This window comes from Delphinus delphis, chromosome 20 (assembly GCF_949987515.2).
Source record: "Delphinus delphis chromosome 20, mDelDel1.2, whole genome shotgun sequence".
NCBI lineage: Eukaryota > Metazoa > Chordata > Mammalia > Artiodactyla > Delphinidae > Delphinus > Delphinus delphis.
In genome coordinates, this window is record NC_082702.1 from 40,506,577 (window position 1) to 40,531,798 (window position 25,222).

The 25,222-nt window shown below is 53.1% G+C and overlaps 2 protein-coding genes across 2 annotated transcripts in view; both read right to left on the minus strand.

The window, feature by feature from the left end:
* ATP6V0D1 (ATPase H+ transporting V0 subunit d1) overlaps nucleotides 1-22,957 on the minus strand; it is a 38,203-nt gene extending 15,246 nt beyond the window's left edge. Inside the window, exon 1 of the mRNA XM_060000314.1 lies at nucleotides 22,733-22,957. Within this exon, the coding sequence (XP_059856297.1) occupies nucleotides 22,733-22,862 (130 nt within the window). The 5' untranslated portion in view covers nucleotides 22,863-22,957. The remainder of the gene's footprint in view (nucleotides 1-22,732) is intronic.
* Nucleotides 22,958-23,736: 779 nt separating this feature from the next.
* Nucleotides 23,737-24,498, minus strand: AGRP (agouti related neuropeptide). The gene is made up of 3 exons (XM_059999854.1): nucleotides 24,369-24,498; nucleotides 24,119-24,210; nucleotides 23,737-23,919 (listed from the first exon to the last, which is right to left on the minus strand). The coding sequence occupies exons 1-3, from the start codon at nucleotides 24,496-24,498 to the stop codon at nucleotides 23,737-23,739; spliced, it is 405 nt and encodes a 134-aa protein (XP_059855837.1).
* Between the last annotated feature and the right edge of the window lie 724 nt (nucleotides 24,499-25,222).

A 25,222-nucleotide genomic window follows, 5' to 3' on the forward strand; every position in this document is an offset into this window, starting at 1 on the left:
AGAGCAGGAGTGAGGGAAAAGGGAGGAGAGGACAGAGCAGAAGGGCCCTGGGGAGGCAGGACAGGTGAGTCCCAGGGGAATCGTGGCAACAACCTGTCTCACAGCTGTTGCCCGTGCATCCCATCCCCCAGTCTCTTCTCCACCCAGCAGCCAGAGCAATCTTAAAACACCAGGCAGACCCCATCACTCATCTGCACATCCTCACCTCAGGCCCTTTCCCTGTCCCCTTGCTTGGAAAGTGATGAGCTCTCCTCAAATGCCCATCTTCAGAGGCTTCTCCTATAGCCCCCCCACTCTGTCCCTTCATTTGTGCCATTTTTCTTTGTAACACATCACATCCCACCTGGCACGGGGCACATAAACCATGATAGCAGGGACTCTGGGTCACTGCAGTATGCTAGAGCCTAGAACACAGTATGTTCTGGTGCATTTTCATGTTCAGTAAGTAACCGTAGAATAAATGGAAGACTGGATAGAGGGCTGGTGAAGACAGCAGGAGGGTTTGCTACTGGGCTTTGAAATGGGGGACACTGTGGTAGTGATGGCAGTACCAAGGACAGTGGCTGAGGAGGGACCCATGTGTGCATATGCATGCGAGTGTGGATTAAGGCCCAACAGTGGAGGCTGGCTTCTGCTGACTGAGGAATGCATGCTTTCTGTGCCCTGGAAGGTTGCCCAGAGGATGACAGGAAGGGTGACACCTGTGAACATTTCCACAAGCGCCACCCCCCTTGCCCCGGCTTAAGGCCTCCCCGTGTGTCTGTGGACCTGGAGGGCCATGCTATACCGGGCTGCTTAGAGAAGAAGGGCGAGTGGGGCACATCATCGCTCCACAGACTTAGGGGACCCCTGTGGTGCCCCTCCTCCTGTACCCCATCAGGAGGAGAATGCTCCCAGCCCAGAGTCAGGTGTGCCAAAGAAGAGATGGAAGAGTATATGGGAGGGAGGCGTGGAGGGAGGGAGGAATGGAGGGGTGCATGCCATCGGAGTGGCCACTTTCTACCTGCACCCGGGTGGCAGTCAGCACTCCTGTCCTCTGTGGCTCCTGGGCACTCAGAGTGGACTTGAACCTCGTGAGGCCTGCAGGAGGGCTTCATCATCCGCTGCCTTTGCCATCGCTCTACCATTCACACCTTTTTTCCGGTGGCCACCCAAAAGGGGGACAGAACTGAGGGCAAGGTGGGGCAGGGAGAAGCCACCAGCCCCCTGCTCTGCCCCGTGGACCCCGCTGCCATTTTTCCCAGGAGGTGTGCACACCCCTCCATCCTCACCCCCGGCCGTCTGCTGTGAGCCCTGCCGTGGGTCCATTCTTCCCCCTCCTCACCAGTGTGGCCAAGGCCCACCTACACCTGGAATAAGGCATGGGGTAAGAAGGTGCTTTGCTCAGTAATGCTCAAGTTGTTGCAGTATTTGATTAACCATTTGGTTGTTACAGAAAAATTCTTTAATTGAGGGATTTCGCTGTATGAGCATAAGCCTGTATTCCCACCTCTAGTGATAGGTTTTACAAGCTAGCTTTTAATATCCCTGACTCTGGATAAGTGCACAAGTATTTTGTTTTGTGTTTTTTAAAGAAACATGGGGGGCTTCCCTGGTGGCGCAGTGGTTAAGAATCCGCCTGCCAATGCAGGGGACATGGGTTCAAGCCCTGGTCAGGGAAGATCCCACATGCTGGGGAGCAACTAAGCCCATGAGCCACAACTACTGAAGCCCACACGCCTAGAGCCCGTGCTCCGCAACAGGAGAAGCCACCACAATAAGAAGCCCGTGCACCGCAACTAGAGAAAGCCCACGCGCAGCAACAAAGACCCAATGCAGCCAAAAACAAAAAATAAATTTATTTTTTAAAAAAAAGAAACATGGTTTACTTGCACAAAACTGGTAAATTTTGAGAGATCGTTAATGCCCTCGAAGTGGTTTTTGTGGGTATGAAACAAATGGTGAGAATATGAATTGGTACCTCTTATTTTCATACTGAAATTAACTCTACTTAATTTATCAAGTCATATGTCATATGCCCTGCTTTTACATCTTTCATCTATCAGTAAACATTGTGATACTTGAAAAAACTAGTGGGCAGGGAGTTATGGCCTGGACAAAGTAGGCGCTCCAATCCCCACTAGGGGAAGCCACAGTGCGGACAGCAGCTGGAAGCCCGGGCTGGGATGTGGTGTTCTCTGTCTGACGGTCTGGCGCAGCAGCTGCCAGCTCAAACCTGTCCATTTATCCATCCAGCCACTGCAGCAGCAAAGAGCCATTCTCAGGCGGTGACAGGCCACAGCCAGGGCTTGGAAGCCAGACCAGATGCACAGGGCAAAAAGCAGGGTAAAACCCAGTCCTCTTGGCAGGGCCCCTCATGCCAGTGGTCCCACTATTCTCTGGGACAGTGAGTTTGGGCCCTGGACCCCAGCCCGGCATCCTGATTCCTATCCTCCAAAGCAACCAGGGGCCAGGCCTCCCGACACCCCCTCGCCTGGCATCCTTGCACTTGCTGCCGGAAGGCTTCCCCAAGTGCCGTGCTACACCTCCACTACAGCTGCCCAATCTCTCCAGCCGCGTGAAACCTCTGTGCCCCAGCCTCACCTGCTCCACGGGGCTGCCCTCCCTGGGCAGGCTTGCTCCCCAAGTCCCCCACCACCAAGCACCCTCTCTCTCCTCTCCAGCCCCCACCAACTCCATTCAACACCTGGCACTGATGAGGTGGGAAGCAGCACCCCAACACAAGGCGGGAACCAAGACCAACTCTAACTGGAAACAGATGGGCCCTGCTGAATACTTAACGCCATGCCAGGAGCAACCTATGTGCTGGACCCGCCAGCCATGCCCATTTCACAGACTCAAAAAAGGGAAATCAGAGGAAACGTGAAACGTGTCGAGTCCCACAGTCAAGCATAGAGAGGATGGGGATATAGATCAGACCTGGTGGATTCTCTCCATCCCCAACTCTGGCCTCCTCTCCTCCCCCACCCCTTACATTTTTGACCATTCTCCCATGGCCCTTGGCCCAAGATGGGCCTTTCAGATATGGACCCAGCTGCCCAGGCAGACTTTAGTTCCAGAAGAGCTGGCAGGTGGCAGAGAGGTAAGAGGGGCCACAGCAGGCCCCTCCACAGCCTTGGAGGCAACCTGGACACTCACTGCCCACCTGACGGGGGCCCTAGACTGTCATGGTTCACAGATAACCCCTCTGGCATCACTTGTGGTGCCAGCCATTCCTTCAGAAGGTAGTACATGTGAATAAGAGGAGCAAAGCTGATGGGTGGATTCTCCTTTGCATGCCCCCCACCCCTGGGGCTTAGCATGGGCCTTAAAGCAAACATCCTTGTGTCTTGGCTACTGCATTCTGCTGACGCTGCATCTGGGGACTTGGCTGCTGGAACACAGACGACCGGGTGGTTTCTGCTAGTGTTTGTCGAATCAGAGCAAACCCGGGAGATTCTACCGAGAATCCTGCCCAAGGCCTGAGTTTTCCTTACCAGGAAACTCATTTTTAAAAGCCCCCAGTGACGACATCAGAGGGCCATTCCAGACCACTTCCCCTGGCCAAGACCCACTTCTCCCTGTGACCCAGGGTGAGGGGACAGCCCACTAGCCAAGAAGGCAACTTGGAGGCAGGCAGGTTAGCCGATCCTTTGGCTCAGACCACACAGGGCTTCTGAACCAGCTCTGACTCTGTTCAAGAAACCTGGTAGCCAGGCCCAGTGGCTGGCAGCCCCAAGCCCTTTACACAGTCCTCAGGGCTGGGACAGGTCCATTAGAAACCAGCCCCCTCCCCTCCAGCTTCCTGCTCTCTCCGAGGGATGTGGAGGAGGTGTGACTGGGGGTGGGATCAGAACATAGGAGAAGAGGCCTGGAACTTGTTGAGAGCTTTGTGGGAGACTCGGCCACCCAGCCCTGGCCCAGCCCCCGAGGGCAGACGAGGACGCCAGGGGCTCTGGGAAGGCAGGGGCTAATTTTGCTCTGTGCTCTGAAGCCTGAAAGCCTCGGTGACAGCCCCTGAGAGCCCCAGACGTGCCTGGGCTGAGGTGTGAGCAGTGTTCTAGTTAGCACAGACGTGGGGGACTGCTCTGGTCTACCCACAAGCCCAGCTGTCTACCCCAAATCCTCCCATCCATGGCCCGGCATCAGGAATGTCTGGCCAGTCTGGGATCTCTCACAGCAAAAGACTTCCTCAGAGGCTGAGTTCTCATGTCCAAGAAGATGCTGCTGCTGTCAGAAAGTTCTCTCTGCAGTACAACCTAAAGCCCTCCTCAGAGGAAGGCAATCAGCTCAGTTTCCCGTGGCCTGCAGCCTCCCCTGAGGGCCTTGAGCCAGCTCCTCAGGGCCCCTCAACCCCACCCAGGACCCTCCCAGATCTCCTCTGCTTCCCAGTGTTGCCTGTCCCAATGTTCTGGTGACTATCCCCCCACTTCACTTCCCGGGGCCGCTAAGCCGTCCTCACCGCCACGGTGCCCTTTTGCTGGTCTCCTGCCCCACATCTTGGCTCCCAGCTCCCAAGTCCACTCTCCATACCATCACCAGAGCGTTGTTTTCCAACTCCAACGTGTCGCTGTCACCTTTACCCAGCAGCCCCCGTGGCCCCAGAGCCTGGCCTCCTCTCCCCAGCCTGTGAGGCCCCACACCCTCAGCCCTAGCACAGCCTCAGCCTTAGACCTTGACTCTCTGCTCTACCGGTGCTATTCTCCGGTTAGGGCGACCTGCCTGTGATCTCTGGCACAAGCAAGTGCTCCAGGCAAGTCCACAGGGTGCCCGCGAGAGAAGCCCCTGAAGTCCAGGAAACAGGGCTGCTTCCTCAGGCCAGCCAGAGAGGCTGGTTTGGGAGGGCACACCCCAACCTGGCAAGTGACAGCCCTGCCCTCCCTCCTCCACAGGGCACCCCTGTCCACCTTGAGACTGCCTGTGTCAAAGACCATTGCCCTGCTCCAGCAGGATCCAGCTGAGCTCTTTGAAGGCGCCTGGGCAGGTTGTAGCCCAACACCCACCTGGCATGACTGTTCCTCCCAGGGCCATGCCAGACTCAAGGAGGCCCCATAGTTGCCACCTGTCCCTCCACTGCCTGCCAACCCCCAACCCAGGTCTTCTGGGCCAGGACCCCTCACCAGCAGAGCCCAGGCCCCAGCTAGCACCTCTGATTACCACTCTTGCCCCTGATTAGCAGGAGGGCATGAGGACCCCTAGCCTGTCCAACACTCTCTGCTCTCTGAGGGACCAAGTGTGGGCTTGGCAGCCAGCTCCAGCCAGACCTTGAGAGGTGGCAGCTGGGCAGCCCTGCCTCCCATCCACTTCCTGAAACCTTTCCCAGATCCTGCCAGCCCTGAAAGTGATCTTTCAGCCCCACCAGGGCTCCCAGGGGCACGCAGCACACAGCATCTCCAGTCCCCAAGCCTCTGCAGCAAAGGCCCCAGGGAGGCAGGGAGGGAGGGTCTTGGCCCAGGCCAGGGGTTGGTCTCACGCTGCCCCAGGGGCCCAGCAGGCACAGAGGCAGCCCTGGCACAGTACACTAGGCGGGGCGGCCCCCTGCTTTAGACTCACCCATGGCCTCATGGCCCACGGAGGGGCCTTGCTGGCCAGCTGGCCACGGCACAGTGTGAGAGGACAGTGTGTTCCCAGACTTCACTTCTGCTTTTCCAGAGGTCACTCAACGATGCTCTCCTGGGGAGCTCAGGGGTTTTCAGGAATTGAGGCCCGCTGAGTGAAACCAGATGTGTAAATATGCTCCCTAGAGCCTAGCGTGCCCATCCTGCCCCTCCCTGTGAGGGTGGTAGAGCCCTGGAGCCTGTTCTACCACTTTGCTGGGCCCAGGTAAAGGGACTGCTTTGAAGGGACTGGACCTGGGCTCTACCTCCAGTGCTCGTTCTACCCTAAGGGCTCTCTAATGCTGCAACTTCCAGGGGCTCAAAGCAGGGAAAACTCAGACAAATGGACAGAGGTGGACAGACAGCCAGGCTGGTGGCCCAATGGAGCCATAACCACCCCCCCTCAGCAAATGGACTGTGTTTGAGTCTCCTCCCCAGGCTCTGGGGGTGGGGGAGACCTCTTTTCTTCATATCAGCTCCAAAGCAGATGTGTGCACTGGTTGGCTGGCTCTGCAGGGTCAGAGCGCCACATCTGGAACTCCCAGCGTGGGAGCCACAGCATGGAAACCATTAACCCTGGGTTTACCTGGGGGCTGCAGCACAGACTAAGCATCCTCCTCATCCCCAGGCCTCTACCAGGCCCATCACAGGCTCCCTGTAGACCTCATGTAACTGACTAGCCCTGGGTTCCAACTCTTCCTATCAAATACCAGCTCTTCCTCCCCTCCCTCAGGTGTCGCCTGGTATTCCCCATCCAGAGCCTTGGGATTGCCCCCACCCCAAACTGACGTGTCCATGGCCTCTTGCTAGCCCAGGACAATGTCCATGCACAGCCACAGCCCCTCTCTGAAGCCCCACTTTGCCAGGTCACTGGTTTCAGGACATAGCTCCTTAGGTGGTTTAGTGGGACAAGGGAGAGAGACCCTGGGCTTTGGGACCACAGTGACCTGAGTTCACATCTTGTCCCACAGCTTGGCCCTGAGCAGCAGGTGGAATCTCTGGACCCAGGCTCCTGGCCAGTCACCTGGTGAAAGGCCCCGCAGTGCCAGCCTCCGAGGGTAGACACTGAACAGAGACAGTGTTATACAGAGAAAACTGAGCATGGCACGGCACACCCAGAGCTCCACAGAGAGGATCCCACCCAGAGCTCCCCAACGGAGAGGCTCAGTCCCAGTCAGGTGGTCTGTGTTCTGACTCCAGTCTGTTGCTCAGGCCGTCCCACTCAGCACTCCACAGTGTGCCCCTGCCGCCCCTGCCCTTCCTTCCCATGGTCCCGACCCTTCCCCAGGGCTCTGGTGTGTCCTCTCCCCAGGGGCCCTTGTGCAGCACGGGCACGCACACGCACAGGCCACACTCTGCTATCTCCTGGGGAAGGATGAACAAAGTGGGCTCAAAATCTGGGGCTCCCATGTCTAACGTCACCTATGAGCAGGATCATACAGAGCGTTGGGCAGCCCAACCCCAAGGACCCGGACAGAGGCTAGGACCCAACTCCGCACCACCCACCACATGGTGAGCTATTGCCCTGCCGTCCTCGGGAGCAGGTGCAGCCAAGGGCAGCCGTTGCTCCATGGGAAGCCCCCGGGCTGGCGGGCCAGCAGTCTCGGGAAGAACCTGGAGGCTACTGCTGGCACAGCCACATGCAAGTTAGTGGGTTTCAGCTGGCATGAGGCAAAGATCCTGCAGGAAAAGGACAGCGAGTTCTCCTTCTTAGGTCCCTAGGCTGGCATTTTGTTTCATACTGGAGGACTTTCAGTGAGGTACGGCATTTGCAGAAGGGGGATGGGGCTGATTTGTAGAAGTGGCCCGGATGACACCACCCACCAGCATATCAGAATCAGAGATTTGATTAGCGGGAGTGTCACTCCCCTTGTCTAGGAGGCAGCAGGATGTGTGCTGTCTAGGTGGCAGCAAGGTTCACCACCCTTCTCCTTGCTCCGAGACAGGTGGCAGGTGGTGACAGAAGCACATGTAATTACCCTCAGGAACACCTCGTCCCTGCAGCTGGGAGAATGAAAGCATCACTCACAGCCCATGAGGAAGTCAACCCACCCACAGTCAGGAGGGTGCCAGGCAGGTGACAGTCCCACCTGCCAAAGGGAGGGGCAGAACTGGTTACTGCTGCACCCAGGGCAAGTTCCAAGAAGCTCTCCTCTGACTGAGTGGAGATCCGCCTGGATAGCCCCTCATCAGGACATCCGCACCCAGGGCCCCATGGAACTGGCATGTCCCAGGAGACACAGGGCTTGCAGGGCAGCTTCCCTTGTTGCCCTCCACAGCCCAGGCTGAGAATCAAGTGAGCCAGCCTCGCCCTGGGAGGCAGGGCCCACACCTCTGCTGCTGCCCTGTACTTTGACCCTGAACAAGCTCTTTCTTCTCCAGGCTTACCACCACAGTTACAGTGCATGCAGGTTGGAGTGGATCTGGGGCTGCGAGCGAAGAGCTTCTTCTCACTTTCCCAAAGATGTATGTTTGCCTGGGTGTTGAACGAGAAGAGGTAAAGTGGCCCTGCATGGCCAGGCGCCAGGCAGCCCAGGAAAGGCCAGCTGTGGCAGGGAGCTTCTCAAAAGCTGGCTCATGCCCATGTCTGGCTCCTGGGTCCACTGGCCCACACCGCCTGAGCAATCCTCTCTGCCCTTGATGCTTGGCTTCTGTTCTACATGCATAGTCCTTTGGAGGAAGGACCCTAAGAAAAGATGGAGCTCACTTCAACTAGGGGAAAGCAGTTTTAGGGTCCCAGGGGCTGCTGTTCCTGTGAAATTAAGCCAGGTCAGGCTGGATCCAGGCTGGATCCCTAAGAAAAGATGGAGCTCACTTCAACTAGGGGAAAGCAGTTTTAGGGTCCCAGGGGCTGCTGTTCCTGTGAAATTAAGCCAGGTCAGGCTGGATCCTGGCTGGAGCATCATGCCAGCTCCACGGTACCTAGAGTCCAAGCTATGGAAATACTCATTGTGCTCAGACCTAGGCCCTATGGATGGGCTCTCAGAATCAGGCCTCATTTGGGGCTGCGAGCCATGCTGTTCTCAGCACGAAGCCTCCTTCCCTGCAGCTCACAGAAACAAGACCAAGCAACCCGGGCCAGGAGCAGAGTTGATCCATTCCATACTCATGCCCAGCAGACCCAAGAGGCCTGGGCCAGGCAGGAAGTGGCAGGAACAGTAGCATCCAAGCTGGTCCTGTCCAGGACCCCTGACCCCCTCACCCCCCTGCTCAAGAGGCTGACAGGAAACACGCAGGGGAAGCAGTAACACACCAGATTGAGTCGGATCAGCACTCAGGCTGGCCCTGAGACAGAGGTGGTCGCCTGCTCCGGGAATCTCATAGCACTCCACTTTCCCCAGGCCTTGCCACACGGCATCTCGCTTGGAGTTTAAAGTGTTGAAGGTGGGGGAAATGGGTGAGCTACGACCCATGACTGGCATCCTTGGGCCCTGTGTGCCAGGTCATGGGTCGCAGCTCACCTGTATTCCTCGACTCCCAACCCTTAATTCCCATGCTAGATACCATGTGGCAAGCCCTGGGGGAATGGCAAGGGCCCCAGAATCAGGGTCTCGTTCACCTGACCACGCCTTCCTGAGTTGGGGGCCTGGCACAAAGAGGCATAGTCCAGGCAGCCTTCAGTGAACAAATGAAGGAAAGAATCAAAAAATGTAGAATGACTGGACAGGAGGAGCAAGAAGGGTGTCAGGAGACCATAAGCAAGGCCTCGGGCCTCACCTGGACCCAATTTCCCAGGTAAAATAAGAGGGTTGTATAAGGTTACTTCCAGGGGCCTGGCCAACTCTGACACTCTCTACCCTGATCAGGCCTGGATCTCACTGACTCTGTGCGACCTCAGCCCCTGAGGGCCATGCAGGGGCTCAGAGTGAGGCCAGAGGCCTGGGTATCCAGGAAGCAGCCCTGGCAGAGCTCACAGCAGGTGCCGGGGAGGCCCGGGGCTGTGGAGCAGTGTGGCAAGCAGGAAAAGCTGAGTTGCAGCAGCAAAGACACCACAGATGACTCCTTGGAGGGGAAAGCCCCATCCTCCAGCCAAACACGAAGCCTCAGCTGAGGTCAAAGCCTGAAAATCATTGCCTGAGTGGCCAAGGGGGGACAAGGTCTGGCCCAGGGCCAGGCCAGAGTTGGCCAGGAAAGCAGTGCCCGGCACCCAGTCAGGGCTGTTCCTCCACACATCCCTTTCCCCGCCGCAGGTCTGCCTGCCACCCCTCAGGACCACCCACACACACGGGGGCAGCCCCACCCCAGCCCCTTGAGCTGCAGGGTGCTGAGTGCAGATGGGCAGAGCAGGTGTCAGGCCCAGTCTACTAAATGGCCCTTCAGGGTCTTGATTTTCCTGCCTCTAAAAGAAGAAGAAGGCCAATATTCCCACACAGGATAGTTCTTTTTTTTTTTTAATCAACTAAGGAGTCAGTGTTGGATGAGGCAGAAGCCAGGGAGGCCAATGGAAAGACCCCTCCAAATTGGGGTGCAGGGTGGAGAGCTGTCAATTACCTGATAATATGACTGTATGTACCTATACTCTAGAGAGTCTGGGGTGCCTGATTTGGGCCTCTTCCAGAGTCATCCTACACACATGTACCTGTATGTGCCACATGCACCCCTACATGTTTCCAAAGTGCTGAAGAAGGCTGGAGGAGAGGAGTCTGTCCTGAGGAAGAATTTTCTGTCTCCTGGAGGGACCAGAGTAGCAGGACCAAAGTGGAGGCCACCTGGGGAAGGATGGTGCTTCTGGGAGCCTAGGAAGCGTGGCCCTGACTCCTGGGCAGCTTCAAGCTCCTACTTGGAGCTACCAAGACCCTTGGTTCATAGCTAGCACACTGTGCTGAAGCTGAAGCTGCCGCTCCGACTCTGAGGACTGCCAGCACGACCCACGTGGAAGTAAACAAGGACAGCTTGGTGGTCAAGGCTGGAGCAGTCTACACTGGGCACAAGGTGGACAGCATCAGGGAATTCTCCCTGGCCTTCCCCTTCCTAACCCAGGAAGCTGGGGCACAGGGAGGTGAGGGTGGGAAGAGATGGACAGACAGGAGACACTGAGCCACGAGCCCTACTTAATCCGGGAAGGCCAACTGGGGCTTGGGTGAGGGAAGTAGGGCCCCCCCGGGGCAGAGTCCCAAGGGACAGTGGCTAAAGGCAGGTGCTGCACAGAGAAGCAGAGGAGATGCACCAGTGGATCCGGCCACACCCACTTCCCTGGCTCTCAGGCAGCGGAATGGTCCTGTTCCACCACCTTGTGGCCAAAGGGAGGATGGCACTGTCAACAGCCAGAGGCTCTGCTCTGGCTCCACGCGATTTAATAACAGCCTCAGACTCCTGGTCCACATCTCCCTCAGCCGTTGATCCCTGAGGGAATAGGCTGCAGGCACCTGCAGAGCTATGGAGAAATGTGTCACAAAGAACAAGAATAGGACTGAGGTGGACATGAGTCGGGAAAGCCAGAATGGAGACAAGGCGAGCATGAGTCTGATCATGAGGGACTGGTCTGTCTTGCATCAGTGAAGCAAGGGGCCTTCTGAGGGGCAAAACTGAAGAGGTTACAGAGGAAGCCTGGTCATCCTCAGCTCTCTCCACCCTTGTCCTCCAATTCGGCCAGACGCTTCCAAATCTCCAAATCCCTTTATCCAGCTCTCTACCCCCTGTCTCTAATGTTTAATGCTATAACAAACAAAAAAAAAGTGCTTAATAACCCAGAAACAGGACAATCTACAACATGGTGCACCCCTCCAGGATGGGGGCCTCAGCTTCCCCTCCCCCACAGCCCACACTCTAGCCCCCTGCCAGTACCAATAAAGACCTGCTGCTCATCCAATCATACAAATATCTATTGAGCATTCACTCTGGCTAGGCATGTGCTGTTGAGTCCTAACAACTGCAAGTGATTTCTGTTTCATTTTACAGGTGGGCAAACTAGCTTCAAGGCATTAAATCACATGCATAGTGTCACACAGTTGGCCAGAAAGGGAGCCACGGTCTGCCTGATGCCTGGCCTCACACAGAACTCAAGAAAGGTCCTGGTGACCCAGAGAGGCCCTAGGGTCCTGACTCTGAGCAGGCAGAGGTGATTTACAAGACAGACCATTGCATCATGTCCTCACACCTGTTCATTCTTAATGCTGACCCTTCCAACAAGCTGGAGGGCATCTAACAGCTGAACCCAAAGCACAACAACAGCTACAAGTAAGAAAAGGTTCTAGGGTGCTGTAGCAGGCACTCTGACCACAGGGGGCCAGGGACAAACTACTGGAGGCAGACCTGGGCCCTCAGGGACAGTGGTTTGGTGTCATCTCGTTTCAAGTCTAACAGCCCTAATTTGGGAGAAAGTCTGCTATGTTTATTTAGTGTGTGCCACTGTGAAAGCAAGAAAGTGAGACTAATACATTCCAGAATGGGTTTATGCAAAATGTTCAAAATTTGTATCTTTCCCTCTCTTCCATCCAGAAACCCTGGTCACCCAGAAAGCCTCATCTTCAAGGGTCCTAGATGACTGACATTTGCCTGTCCTGAGGTCACCTCAAAAGGTCCTAAGCACAGGTTCAGACACTGGCTCCACCTCAGAAACCAGGCCCAAGAAATCAGGGAGTAAATCCAAGGACAAATGTGTTAACACCCACCAGAGCAAGTTCTGACATGAACTCTGGGGCAGGGCTTATGAAACGGGGGTTATCAGTTCCTGTGTGGACTATCTTGACCATAAACAGCTTCCCAGATAAAACCAGGCTAAAGTATATACTAGCGCAAGATGTAATCAGTGAAGGGAAAGCAAGAAGTAGCGATGGGGAAGTGGCGACAAGGGAAAGAGAGAAAAATAGGCAGGTGAGAGGTGAGCTGCACGTGGACAGGGGCTTTGGGGCTCTAGTCTGAGTGACATGAAGTATCTGGTCCTGGCCCTCATGCATCCCCTGGACACTGAGTCTTGTGGTGTAAAGAGAAGGGGCTTGATGGGGGCTCCCTAAGGCTCAGATCAACCCTACAATGCTGTGAACGAAAATCTGGAAGAACACTCCAGGGTCACCAGCAGGGGTCTTGGCTTGGATGGCGGATGGGTGTAAGTACCTTCTCTTTGCTCGCCTGTGTGTTCAAATTTCCTTTATTTTACATATCTTTAGCGGATGTTTTAAATTATAAAACATTTGTTCACTATGACAGATTTGAACAATGGAAGGTACATAAAATTTAAAACTGACATATTCCCCCTCCCAGCCTTTCCAATCCCTCTCTGCAGAGGCTGCCACTCTAGACTTGTTGCCTATGCTTCCAAACACGTTTCCATGTGCACATTACCTGGCATTCTACTAAAATGGGACTATATTACACGCAACACTTTGCAATTTCTCACCTAGCAAGATATTTCTAAATCAGTCTTCATGGAACATCACTTTTGAGCACCGGAATAGTATTCCACTGTAAGCACAGACCATGATTTATTTAACCAAAGCCTGTCAAGGGCTACTCCGCTGGTTCTAACAGGTTGCAGTTACCAACAGGGCTGGTGTGAACACCTCTGTATGTGCCATCCTGTGCTAATTTAGGGGATACGATCCTGTAACTGGGTATATAGGGCCACACAGCACATATACATGCAATGTTTAAACAAGGCAGTAAAAACTTTTCCCCCAAGGATCTACACCAAGTCACCCTTCCATCAACTCTATTTTTGGAATTTTTTTTTCAAGTTATGTTTAGTTAAAAAGGAGACCAAAAAAGAAAAGAAACCACCATGCCCAGTCATGCAGGAGGCACGGCAGGGATCTGGAGGGGAATCCCTGGCTGTGGCTCTCCCTGCTCTGCTCGCCAAATTAGGCTCCACGCCAGGTATCCTCCTCAGGCCACGCTTATGTCCACTTGGCCCGCCATTAAGGCTGCTCTCCAGCCTCCTGGCAAGACTTGTGGGCAGGACCAGGCTTCCAAGGGAGGCTTGCCCTGGTTGCAAGCCAACAGACGGCCGGGCGTGGGCTGAGCTGCCAGTGTGCTGATGACTTCCAGATTGGTATCTTTAGTGCTACTTCCCCTGAGCTCCAGATCCACACAGCCACCTCCCTCAGACACTCTGACTCAGCACTTCTGAGATAGAACACCTCCTCCTCCACCACCCTGTCCATGCCCCAAACCTTCTCCTCCTCCAGTGGTCCCCATCTCAGAAGCAGTTCCAGCACCCACCCAGACATTTGACTTCTAACTAACTTCTAACCCCTCTCACCACCATACCTAAGGCAGACTGGCCCAATCTTATCAGTCTCATGTCCTAAGCTGGTCTCTGACCCAGTCCCTCTTCTGCCCACGTGCCACTCCTGCCCCAGTTGAGCCCCGTTCTCTCACCCGGAGAGCTGGAATAGCACCTGCTTCTAGCCTGGCTCCTCCTAAACCCAACCTCCTGAGCCCCACATCAAGTTTCACAACACACCACCAATGCTCGTCCCCTTCACAATCCCCCCCCCCCTTCATCTACTGACAGATCAAATCCAAGCTGGCTCATGGCAGCAAGACCTCCCTCCTGCCTACCCCTCGCCTCCACCCCTGCTCTGGGGCCTCATCCTCTTGCAGCAGCAGCCAGCTGGAGAGGAACAGTCAAGTCACCACCAGCGATCCATGCCAGCTCATCAATCATTGGGTGCTGGGGGTAGGGGGGAGATGTCTCTTCACACAGCAATGCCACTGCCTGGGGCAGTCGGGACAACATGGGCCATCAGACACTGAGGGGAAAACATCAGGTGTGTGTGGGCCCAGGCTCTCACAGCTCAGAGACTCAATGTAGTTGTTCCCTTCGGTCCAAGTACAAACCCTCTCCATGTGTACACCCTTCCCCCAACGCCTCCCAAGCTCCTCTCTCGTGTTTGTGGTCACTGGATTGTCAGAACCCTGTTCTCTCTTCCTCTGGATCACATCTGACTCTGAGGAATTCTGGACCAAGCTAAGCTTGTCTTGCTGTCTAAGCCGTGGTCACGCAGTTTCACCAAATCGATATATTCTCCTCTGACAAACAAAATGGAACAAAGTGTTTCCAGGCAAGAACATAAACTCTTAAGCAAGACATTTCCCACACACAGACCTTGACCTAACTGAAGAATCTCTCTCTCTCTTTCTCTCTCTTTTTTTAAACACAACTCTCAGCCCTCCTAAGCTATGTATCTTTCCAAGGCACCCAAGGCCTTCGATGAACCAGCCCAATGTGCCTATCCACCCTCAGCCCTGCACACCCGACACATGCTCTACTCTCTCTTCCCAGTTCCCAAAGTTCTCCTGATATTCTATGCAGTTTCACGTTTCTGAGACTGCTAATGCCATTCCTTCTTCCCCACTCCTTGACCTGGCTAATTTTTTGTGTGTGACAACTTCACTGAGATATAATTCATGTATCATACAATTTTCCCATTTAAAATGTATAATTCAATGGTTTTTAGTATATTCAGAGTTGTGCAACCATCACCACAATTTTAGAACATTTTCATTACCCCAAAAAGAAGCCCTGTACCCTTTAACTGCTACTCCTCACATGCTCCCACTGCCCCAAAGTGTACCACGTGCCTACTGGACATTCAATGCTGTTTTGATGTCCACCAGTCTGTCCATTAGGCACACCTGCACCCAAGCAAGGCCTGTGTGACATGTTTTCATTACCCACTCGAGGCCCAGCATGGTGCCTGCCTCCCAGGAGTGACAGGAAGGAATGACCACAGTGGGAGCAGCTGGCTTCCCTGACTGCTCTCTCGGCTCCAGTGACGTGTGCTTACACGTCACTAACATTTCAGAGTGATCCTCTTAATACTCTCATTGTGGGTTTCCCTGGTGGCATAGTGGTTGAGAATCCGCCTACCAATGCAGGGGACACAGGTTCGAGCCCTGGTCCAGGAAGATCTCACATGCCGCGGAGCAACAAAGCCCTCGCGCCACAACTACTGAGCCTGCGCTCTAGAGCCCGAGAGCCACAACTACTGAAGTCTGTGCGTCTAGAGCCCGTGCTCCGCAACAAGAGAAGCCCCCGCACCTCAATGAAGAGTAGCCCCGCTCACTGCAACTAGAGAAAGCCCGCACGCAGCAATGAAGACCCAATGCAGCCATTAATTAATTAATTTAAAAAATACTCTCGGGGCTTCCCTGGTGGCGCAGTGGTTGAGAATCCGCCTGCCGATGCAGGGGACACGGGTTCGTGCCCTGGTCCGGGAAGATCCCACATGCCGCGGAGCGGCTGGGCCCGTGAGCCATGGCCACTGAGCCTGCGCGTCCAGAGCCTGTGCTCCACAATGGGAGAGGCCACAACAGTGAGAGGCCCGCGTACCGCAAAAAAAACCTCTCATTATGCAGCTGAGGATAAACCACTTGCCCAGGGTCACAAAGCTAGTAACAGGCTGAGCAGGGATTCATCAGTGAGTTGAGTTCATTGGTGAGCTCTGCTCTGTCTGTATGTTGTCTCTGCCCAACCACTCCATGCACTGCTGTCAGCTTCTAGCCCTGCTCTCCTCTGTACTCATTAAGGTCACCAATGACCTCTGAATGGCAAAACCAAATGAAGAACTGTCTGACTTTATTTCAATCTCTTGGTCATGTTTGTCAGTCACCACCCCCTTCTTTTTCTCTCTTGGGGCTACCAACCTCTCAGGGGATGCCTTTGCTCTTTCTGGTAGGACCATCTTTTACCCTATCCTTGCTTAACAGAAGCCCTATGCGGGAGGGCCTCATCTAGGGCCTCTACTCTTTTGATTCTATGCTCTCTCTTGGGGTCAGTGGCCACACTTCTACCCTGATTCCCCAAGCTCAGACCTCACACCTGAGCAGCAAAAGTAGTCTCCACATCTTCACTCAGATGGCTCACAGATCCCTCAATCCCATCTTCTCACTCTTTCTCCAACCTGTTCCTTCCACAGTCCACTATCATTTCACTTGCCACCTACACAGTTGCCTAAGCCAGAGAGGAGACATCAGCCTTGACTCTTCCTTCTTCCTCAGCCTCCTTATCCAACCCTCAAATCCTATCAACTCCTCTTCCTATAATTCCCCCCACCCCACCCCACAATGCTCCCTACCAATGCCTGAAGACAGGCTGCCATCATCTTCTCTGCCCTGGATTACTTATAAGATTCTGCAGACTGTTCTTCCCACCTTCAGTGTGGCCACGACCCCCAAAACACTTTTCAAACTGCAGGTACATTCTGAAGTACAAGTCCAGTAGTTTTACCCTCCCATCCCCTGCATTCAGGACAAAGCCCTTCTTGTGGTTTTTGCAATCCTTCAAAGCTGATCTCTTTCCAGCCACATTCCTGGCCATACTATAATTAGTGCTGAATAACTAACTGTGCCACTAATAGCTAATTAGTGCCACTCCTGGAGACACCATCTATGTTTGTATCCGCAGTTTGATGTGACTGGTGATTTGGCCAAGGCCAGCCAGGAGTCTCACTTTCATCTTCCTATATGAGACTGTGTCTTGTGAAATAATGTTGAAATGCAGAAGGAAATGTTGTAATGAACAAAAGACAAGTGATTCAGAACAGAGAGGGATACAGTGTTCTGAAAGACAACCAGCATATCACACATGGGAGCTCTTCAACCATAGTCCCTGAGCATCTAACTCACTGGCTGAGGAAAACAATCACTCGGGACCACCTAACTCACATGGAAGTTGAGAAGATCACAGGGTTCCTCCTTCTGAATGCTAAGCATATTTCTTTACAACAGGAAGAATATGTACTGAATGGTCCAAGTGTCGGGGGAGCCCCCATTCCAAATTAGGAACTGGCATCTGGTACCCATCAGCTGAGTTACAGCTGCATAACCCAGCAAGCCATAGGCTTCTCTGTATTTTCCAAGTTTCTAAGTAAGAAGGAAGCTAATTCATAGAAAAATCCTAGAAATAATGACCAACTCAGCAACAATGAGAAACCCCTGGACTCAGATTTTGGTCTCTAAATATCATTTTCCTATAAAAAGAATCAGGTTCCCTAAGAGAAACGATGACTCTAGGTCTGGGTCAACAAATGTACAAGATAACATTAGAATATATTGTCATCTCAGTAGTAACGAAGGCTACAGGGTTATATCAAAAACCGTATACAACAGGCAGCCTATTGTATAAGCTCCCACTGGCCAAAGGACAATTTGAGCACTGATAAAGTTGAAAGACTGAAGCACAACAAATATATTAAAATCCATAAGTGTGTTATGATACTAAACAAACAAAAAGAAGAACAAACAATCCTCACGAGTCATCTTTGGAGGATGTTGGAAAACCAACTCATTATTTTGGAAGCTAGTAAATATGGGAAAGAATTAAGCATTTATCCTGCCTCTCCTATACAGACTGTATTTCAGGGTAACCAAGTAGTTGATTACTGGCAATTTCCAGGTATAGAAGTATTCAAGCTAGCAATTGCAGAAGGAAACATAAAACTAAAATACCACCATTTTGCAACCCCTAATGAAATAATGGTTCTAGGCAATAAATGTCAATGGTTCCTATGTCATAAAAAGGGAAACAACTAAAGAGAAACAACTCTCAATAGAAGCACAAATGTCATCTATTAAATATTGTTTAAAAAAAATAGAACCAGAATCTAATTAGGTCTTTAGATCTAACTATCAATTTACAGGAAAAACAAGGGACAGAGGAACATGTTAAACTATACAGGAGGGATATAATCAGCAAAGTTGAGATGGAAGGAAAATCTATAAATTAAAAGACCCAGCTTCTTCAGGAAATAAAAGGAAAAGTGAGACAGAAAACCTATATACTAAAAGACTTCTGATAGCATCAATCAATTGAAATATATGGATCATAATTGGACCCCGCTTGAAACAAATTGTATTAAAAAATCGTTTGAGACAATCAGACAAATCTAAACATGAAATGGATATTTGATGACATCAAAAACTATTGTTTCTTTTAAAGGAGGACTAATAGGATTGTGGTTGTTAAAAAAAAAATAAATCATGATCTTTTTTAGAAACACCAAAATATTTACAGCTGAAATGATATGCTGTCTGGGATTTACTTCAAAATAATTTGAGAGTGGGGGGATAAATGCAGCTATTACTGAAACAAGATTGATAACAACAAAAGCTGATCACTGTTGTAATTAGGTGATTATTACTTATAGGTTCGGTATACTATTCCCTCTGATTTGTATATGTTTAATGATTTCCATAATAAATAGTTTTAAAGAGAAAAAAGGAAAGGGGAAATTCTGCAGGGCAGGGCCAGAGTCTCACTCATACCTGTATTCCCAGCAGCCAGTCAGACAAATTAATAGCAATGCTTTTAGGCTGAAGCCAAGGTCAAAGCTAAGGGTTCAAGCTCAGAACTATGGTAATACCTGAAATACCTGCCTGGCTCTCTTATGAGGCACAGAGCTGGCACACAGTAGGCCTTCAGGAAGCGTTTTTTGAATGAGCAAACGAAGACTTCAACATCGAATTAGCACGACATATGTTCCTCATGATCTGAAATACGTTCACTTAGTCACATCCGACCACCTCAAATTCGGCAGGCCTCTGTGGAAGGTGGTACCCCCTGCCACCACTCTCTCTGCCTCCACACCCAGTGCTGAGGGGCCAGGGGCTTCCTCCCCTGGGCTCAGCCTGATGTTTTTAAACCAAGGGTCTGGGTTCCGAGCAGATTTGTGCTCTTGTCCCCCGCACCCTACCACCCAGGACTCCTTTTGGTCCCTCTGATTGGCCCAACTATTTCTCCTTGGCATGTTGGTCGCTCTGCCCGAAATGTCGCCCACCCCACTCCACCCCATCCCTGGCCTAGCTCTCTGCACAGCTGGCTCCTCATTGTCCGCACCTCAGCTCGAATATCCTTCCTCAGCAGGGCCTGAACCAGCCACACTCTCTACAGAAAGTTCCCCTCTGATTCTCTATCATTTCTCCACTGTCCCTTTCACAGGTAACACCCTTAATATGCAATTATATATTTCCTTTGCTTTAAAATAACAATAACTGCAGCTAGCACACTGACTCAGTACTTACCATGTGCCAAGTTCATGCTAAGTGTTTTACAGGGATTATCTTGTTTAGCTTTCACAACCACCCCATCAGTAAAGATACGTATCATTTTATTTATTATTATTTCCATTTTACGGATGATGAAACTCGGGACAGAGCAGTTACATGGCCACAGAAACGTGCAGTAGTAAGCCCACATTTGTAACCGCTATGCTACACTGATCTCTTAATGTCTTCTGGCCCCACTGACCTCCACCCCCAGACTATGAGGGTCAAGGGGAACATCATTCAACAAAGTACCTCAGACCCTACTGCTGTGCCTGGCATAAAAGAGGTGCTTTACAAGTATATGTGGAATGAATGAAAACATTCAAAGTAATCCTGTATGATTTCTCTTTGTGTATCTCTGACCCACCTCCTCTTCCCCACAAGTCCCTAGCACAGGACCCAACTTCTAGAAGGTACTCAACACATCCAAAACACTCAGAGCTGAAAAGAGCTTTTGTGACCACCTAGCTCTGTTCCCTCAGTTCACCAAGGGCTAGGACCTTCTCCTACTTCTGAGAAGAGACAATCAAGCAAGATGGACAATGGAGGATACATGGACTTCAGCGGTCCTAAGAGGCTGAGTTCTAGCAAAAGAGGTCAGTAGCAGATGCCCTGATGGAGTAGAAGCCAAGAAGGAAGGCTAGGGTGGGGTGGAGCGTCTATATGTACTTCCTGTACCTTGCAGAACAAATAAACACCCTCCACCCAATGTCCTGAGCCTTCAGGAAACTGTTCCACTTCTAAAACATGTTCTTTGGAAACCTCATCATCTCAGGACACACCTACAGATTTCATAGGGACCACAGGCTTCCTTGGTCTCTCCTTCCCACCTCCCGCCCCTCTCCCCCCCACCCCTTTCCCTTTTCCCTGGAGATAAGGAAGCAAAAACACCCAGCAACAAAGGGCTGGAGGTCAGGCCTCTGGGGTGACCTTCAGGAGCAGAGAAGGCCTTTCTGTAGAGGACAAGTGGAGTTTCTGGTCAATCCTTCCCGCCTCTGGTTATCTCCAGCCCCTGAAAGTCCTGAGCATCTCCAGCCTAGAGTCCCAAGAATCTCAAACTCTGTGTTGACAGACTTCTAGGAAAGCAGCACAAACAAACACAAGAGCTGCAACTGGATGGAGGGGGACAACATTCTAGCCTAGCGTGTCCACAAAGGGGTTCTAAGATGGGATGGTACTGGGTCTGGGCCTTAAAGGGTGGGAATCACTGGGTTTCACGGGAGTAAGAAGGAAGCAGAGAAAATGGCTAGTGCAAATAATACTGAAACGACCTAACATTTACCTAGCACTTATTCTGTGCTTGGTGCTGAGTTAAGTGTTTTACACATAATAACTTGTTGACATCTCTCAACCTTGTGAGATAGGTGCTGTTAATGTGTCAGATGATGAACCCAAGACCCAGAGGTGTTAAATAACTTGCCTAAAGTGATTCAGTAATTGGTGCGGCTGGGATTCAAAGTCAGATTTGAAAGTTCAAAGTCCACCACACAATGTGCACCAAAAGCTGGGGGATGGCTTGCATGAAGGAAAGGAACATGTGTGAAAGAGCGAGGGAATCCCTGAATGTCACACTAAAGGGCTGGATGGTGATCCACAAGGGGATCATGTGTGAGCAGTGCTGTAGGAAGAATGGCTTAACATGTTTATGGGGGATGATGGAGGGTCTGCTGGGAAGATGGGAACCCCGTGCCCCCAGAAGCTCTACACGGGTGGGGTAGGAGGGCAGCAGGAATGAGGAAAGCCTAGAAGAGAAACAAGTTTACCAAATGCCAGTTGGTAATCAATGGTGTCCGCATTCAGATTTAAGCAAATAAAGATCTTCCTTCAGTCCCAATCAGTCCACAAAACTCCCATTAAATACCACTGTGTGCCAAGCCCTGCCCTGTGCAGCCTCTCTCTGTTTCTCCTCTGTTTGCCACAGTGAGGACAATGAGGTTGCTGTCAAGTTCCTACAACCCAGCACCCTAAAGTGCTCTCCTCTCCTTCCCCACCTCCACTCTCATAAGGGAGGTGAAAGACTTTTCTTGCACATCTATGTTAAAACCATAATGCCCCCAATTGTATTTGAACTGCAGTAAGTTTTAAAACTTAAAGGTATTTATTTTCACATTACAGATCCAATTTGCAAGGTACATAACTGCTTTTTTAACTGAGCTCACTTTTAACCTCAGTAAGTTTATGATGAGAAAATTTTCTCCAGAAGGCGAATCATCTGGGCATCTTCCCCCTCCAGCTACCAACCAGGAGGCTAGCAGTACCTCTGTTCGAGGATATCATCTGGAGGTCAGGGATGGGAACTCACAGCCCAGCCACTGTGCCCTTCACTACCACCTGGGGGGCGGCGGTGGGTAGCGGGAGGAGGAAGAGAAGACTGGAATCAGGGAAGTCTCTAATTCAGTAAATCTGATGCTGCGCCTCACAGAGGCAATTCCACTTTGGAGCTGTGTGTCCTGAGAAAAAGTGGAACTCAGCTTCTCACCATTCTTGTGCTAGGAAACCCTGTCTGAACAGGCACCCTCATGGAGCGGGTGGCAATTATTGTCAAATACAGGTGTATGAACCTACCGACTTTCAGGGCTCTCCCAAACAGGGCCTTCAGAAGACCGCTCAGCCAGTGGATCGGCGATGGGAGGAAACTCTCGCTAAGCTGGCTCAGTAATTCCCCAGAAAGGCTCACTGCGCAGGCCAACGTGAAGACAAAATGAGCCCAAAGCCCTTGGTGTATGTGCTGGGAGGGAAAGCCGGGGACTTTTCCGCTTAGTTTCCCTAAGCTTTGCCACGAGACAGCTCTCTGGCTACGTCAGGGTAAAGAGGCTTGTACGAGCACATCTCACACCAGCTAACCACTCCCGAGAGACCCTCTCTTTCAAACTACAATGGTGGGCAGAACGGGGAAGAAGTGGTCCCAGCAGAGGCGAACCACTGCGGTTCTTAAAGCCTTGTTTGCGTTTGGGCCCACACGGAGCCGCAAATGGAGGTATATTCCCTTCCGGCGCACCCGCCATTAGCCCCCGGATCCCCAGCAGGCCTCTTAGGCCCGGATCCGGTTCCCCAACCTCTCAGGCCCTTCGAGAACCCCCAGCTTCCACTCCCAGACCTCAGAACCTTCAGGCCCGCGCCGGCCTCCCTGCCGGCCTTTCGAGGCCCCGCAGCCCGGCCCCGCGGCTCACCCTCGAGCGTCTCGCACTGAACCAGGTTGAGGTAGTCCGTCTGGCTGAGCACCCCGGCCTTCAGGCCGCGCACCAGTCCCTCCAAGTAGCCATTGTCCACGTTGAAGTAAAGCTCCGGGAAGAACGACATGGCTGCGGCGGGGGCGGCTGGACCGGAGGACCCGGACCTGCCGGCACGCAGCACAACTCCAAGATCAGCTGACGCGGCGCCCGCAGCGGGCTGTCAAGCGCATCAGGTGACGCGCAAGCGGCCCACGTGACCACAACGGGGCGGGGCTCTGAGCGGCGCCCGGCTTCCGGGTGGTTTCTCGCGGAACGGTTGCGCAGGTGTGGGCTGAGGACCGCCCACTGGCGCCTGCGCGCTGAGGGGAAGAGGGCCTCCTGCTCTCCGGCGGGAGCGGCTTGGAGTGTCCAAGGCCGAGCGCGTGGTGGCGCCCGTGGCCGCGGGGATTCCATTGGGCCTTCACTCTAGATTTCCCGAGTCTGGTGCACGTGGTGCTGTGGCGGCCAGAGGAGTAAAGATGGGAGTGGGCGGCGCTTCTTATGCTTGGAAATATTCCAGACTGTTGTCAGCCTTCCCCTGAGAGGAACTGAAGTCCGGTGAGGGGAAGGCTTCGCTGCGGGTCACGCGTCGAGTTAACGCAAGCAGGCCCTGGACCCTAATGTTTTGTTAGCCTGCTGGGAGCTACAGCTCCTATGCTGCGTTGTGCCCTCCCTTCCCCTCATTTATTATATAAGATTCTCAAGGGTAGGAGCGCGGCCCTCCTCTGCTTCTCCCAACGACGCCTGGCACTCTAAGAGCATGCATGTAAGTGACTCATGATGGGATAGCGCAGGCCCTGGGGTAGGGATGTGTGTGTGGTGTCTTGGCTTGGAGACACCTTTGCCCCTGCCATGACCTCCCCCCTCCGACGGTCACGTTCGAAATAACACCACAACCCTGGGGTTGGTCCCATCCTTTATTGTCGCTCCCCTGCCCCAGCCCCGACCCCGACGTCGGCCAACTAGGTGCGGCTGCAGGGGTTCGCGGCAGTACCCAGCTTGCGGCAGTAGCAGAAGGCGTTGAAGAAACGGCAGTAGCACGTGGCACATGGGTCGCAGCATGGTACCTGGTGTCCCAGACAGGACTCATGCAGCCTTACGCAGCGACGCGGGGAGCGCGGCTTGCGTCCTTCCGGATCTAGCACCTGCAGGGGTTGGGTAACATGGGCCTTCAGCGGCAGCTTCAGGGACCTGACCCAATCAAGGGGAGACGTCAGTGGAGCATGGGGAGGGATGGTCTGCAGTGTCACCCCAAGTGAGAGGGTCACCGAAGTGGAGATGGAGGTTGATGCCTGATCCCCCCACCCAGAGATTGTGGCCTCAGCCCTTTTCCTGAGCAGTTACCTCTGCCAAGGCCTTGGTCTCTGCCTCCTGCAGCAGAGCCTCTTCCACCTGTTCTGCCGTTGTCCTCTTCAGTGGGGGCTGCAGGCCCAGGCCTGGGACAGATGATGTGAGAACAGAAACCCCCATGCACAAGACACCCACCTCCCAGGCCTAGGATTGGGAAGGGGGAAAGAGGGCTCATACCAGGCAGAATAGTTCGTGGCCAGAGAGTGTCCAGGCCCCACCCATCCCCACCCCTGCCCACACTGACCTTGGAGCTCTGGGAACAAGGCTTGGTCAGGCCTTCCGATGCCCTCCAGGGGAGCCAAGCCCATCTGGGCCCCCTGCCCGGTGGGCATTGCCAGCAGCAGGGCACAACTCAGCAGCACTGTGGTCAGCATGGCCTGGCTCAGCAGGAAGACCCACCACTTAGTCCCTCTTCATCCCTAGAACACCCTCTAAGTGCCCTATCCCAGACAGAAGACCCCTAGAGAGTAGGAGTCTCTGCCCAACCTGAGGACTTACCTCTGCTTGCTGGATCCTTGCCCCAAGAGTTCCTGGCCACCCCATGCCCTCGGTTTATATGGCAGGGTCTAATGAAGGGCCCACACGTGACTGCTCCCTGCAGCCAGGGCATGAGGGCGCCCCCCCAGAGGGTGGGGGCACAGTTCAGGCCTCTCTCACTGGAACCTGGGCTCTATAAGAGGGGTACCCATCTCCAGTTTGGAGTGAGGTCTCCAGGAACCAATCAAAGTTTGGGAACAAGATAGGATGCCCAGGGCCCCCACATTCATTCCCCAGGACAGGGACCTGGGGAATGGGGATGGGTAGGCTGGAGCCATTAGCAATAACAAGGAAGGCGGCCCTGAACACTTAATTTAATTTGTGGCCCCGGAGATGCTCATTCAGACCCTACGCATGGCATGTTCCCTTTGCTTCCAGGAACTTGGGTCAAGGGCATTGGAGGGGGTGATGGGCCAGTGACCAGAGCGGGGTGGGGTTGGGGTGGAGACCTAGACCCTGGGTTTTTGAGGGGAGAGAGGGGAGGGGAGAAGCCCACTTAGCCAAAAGCAGGCCCTCTGCCTCCATCTCTGGTCCTACCTCTCCTCCCCCTTCTTCCTCCAG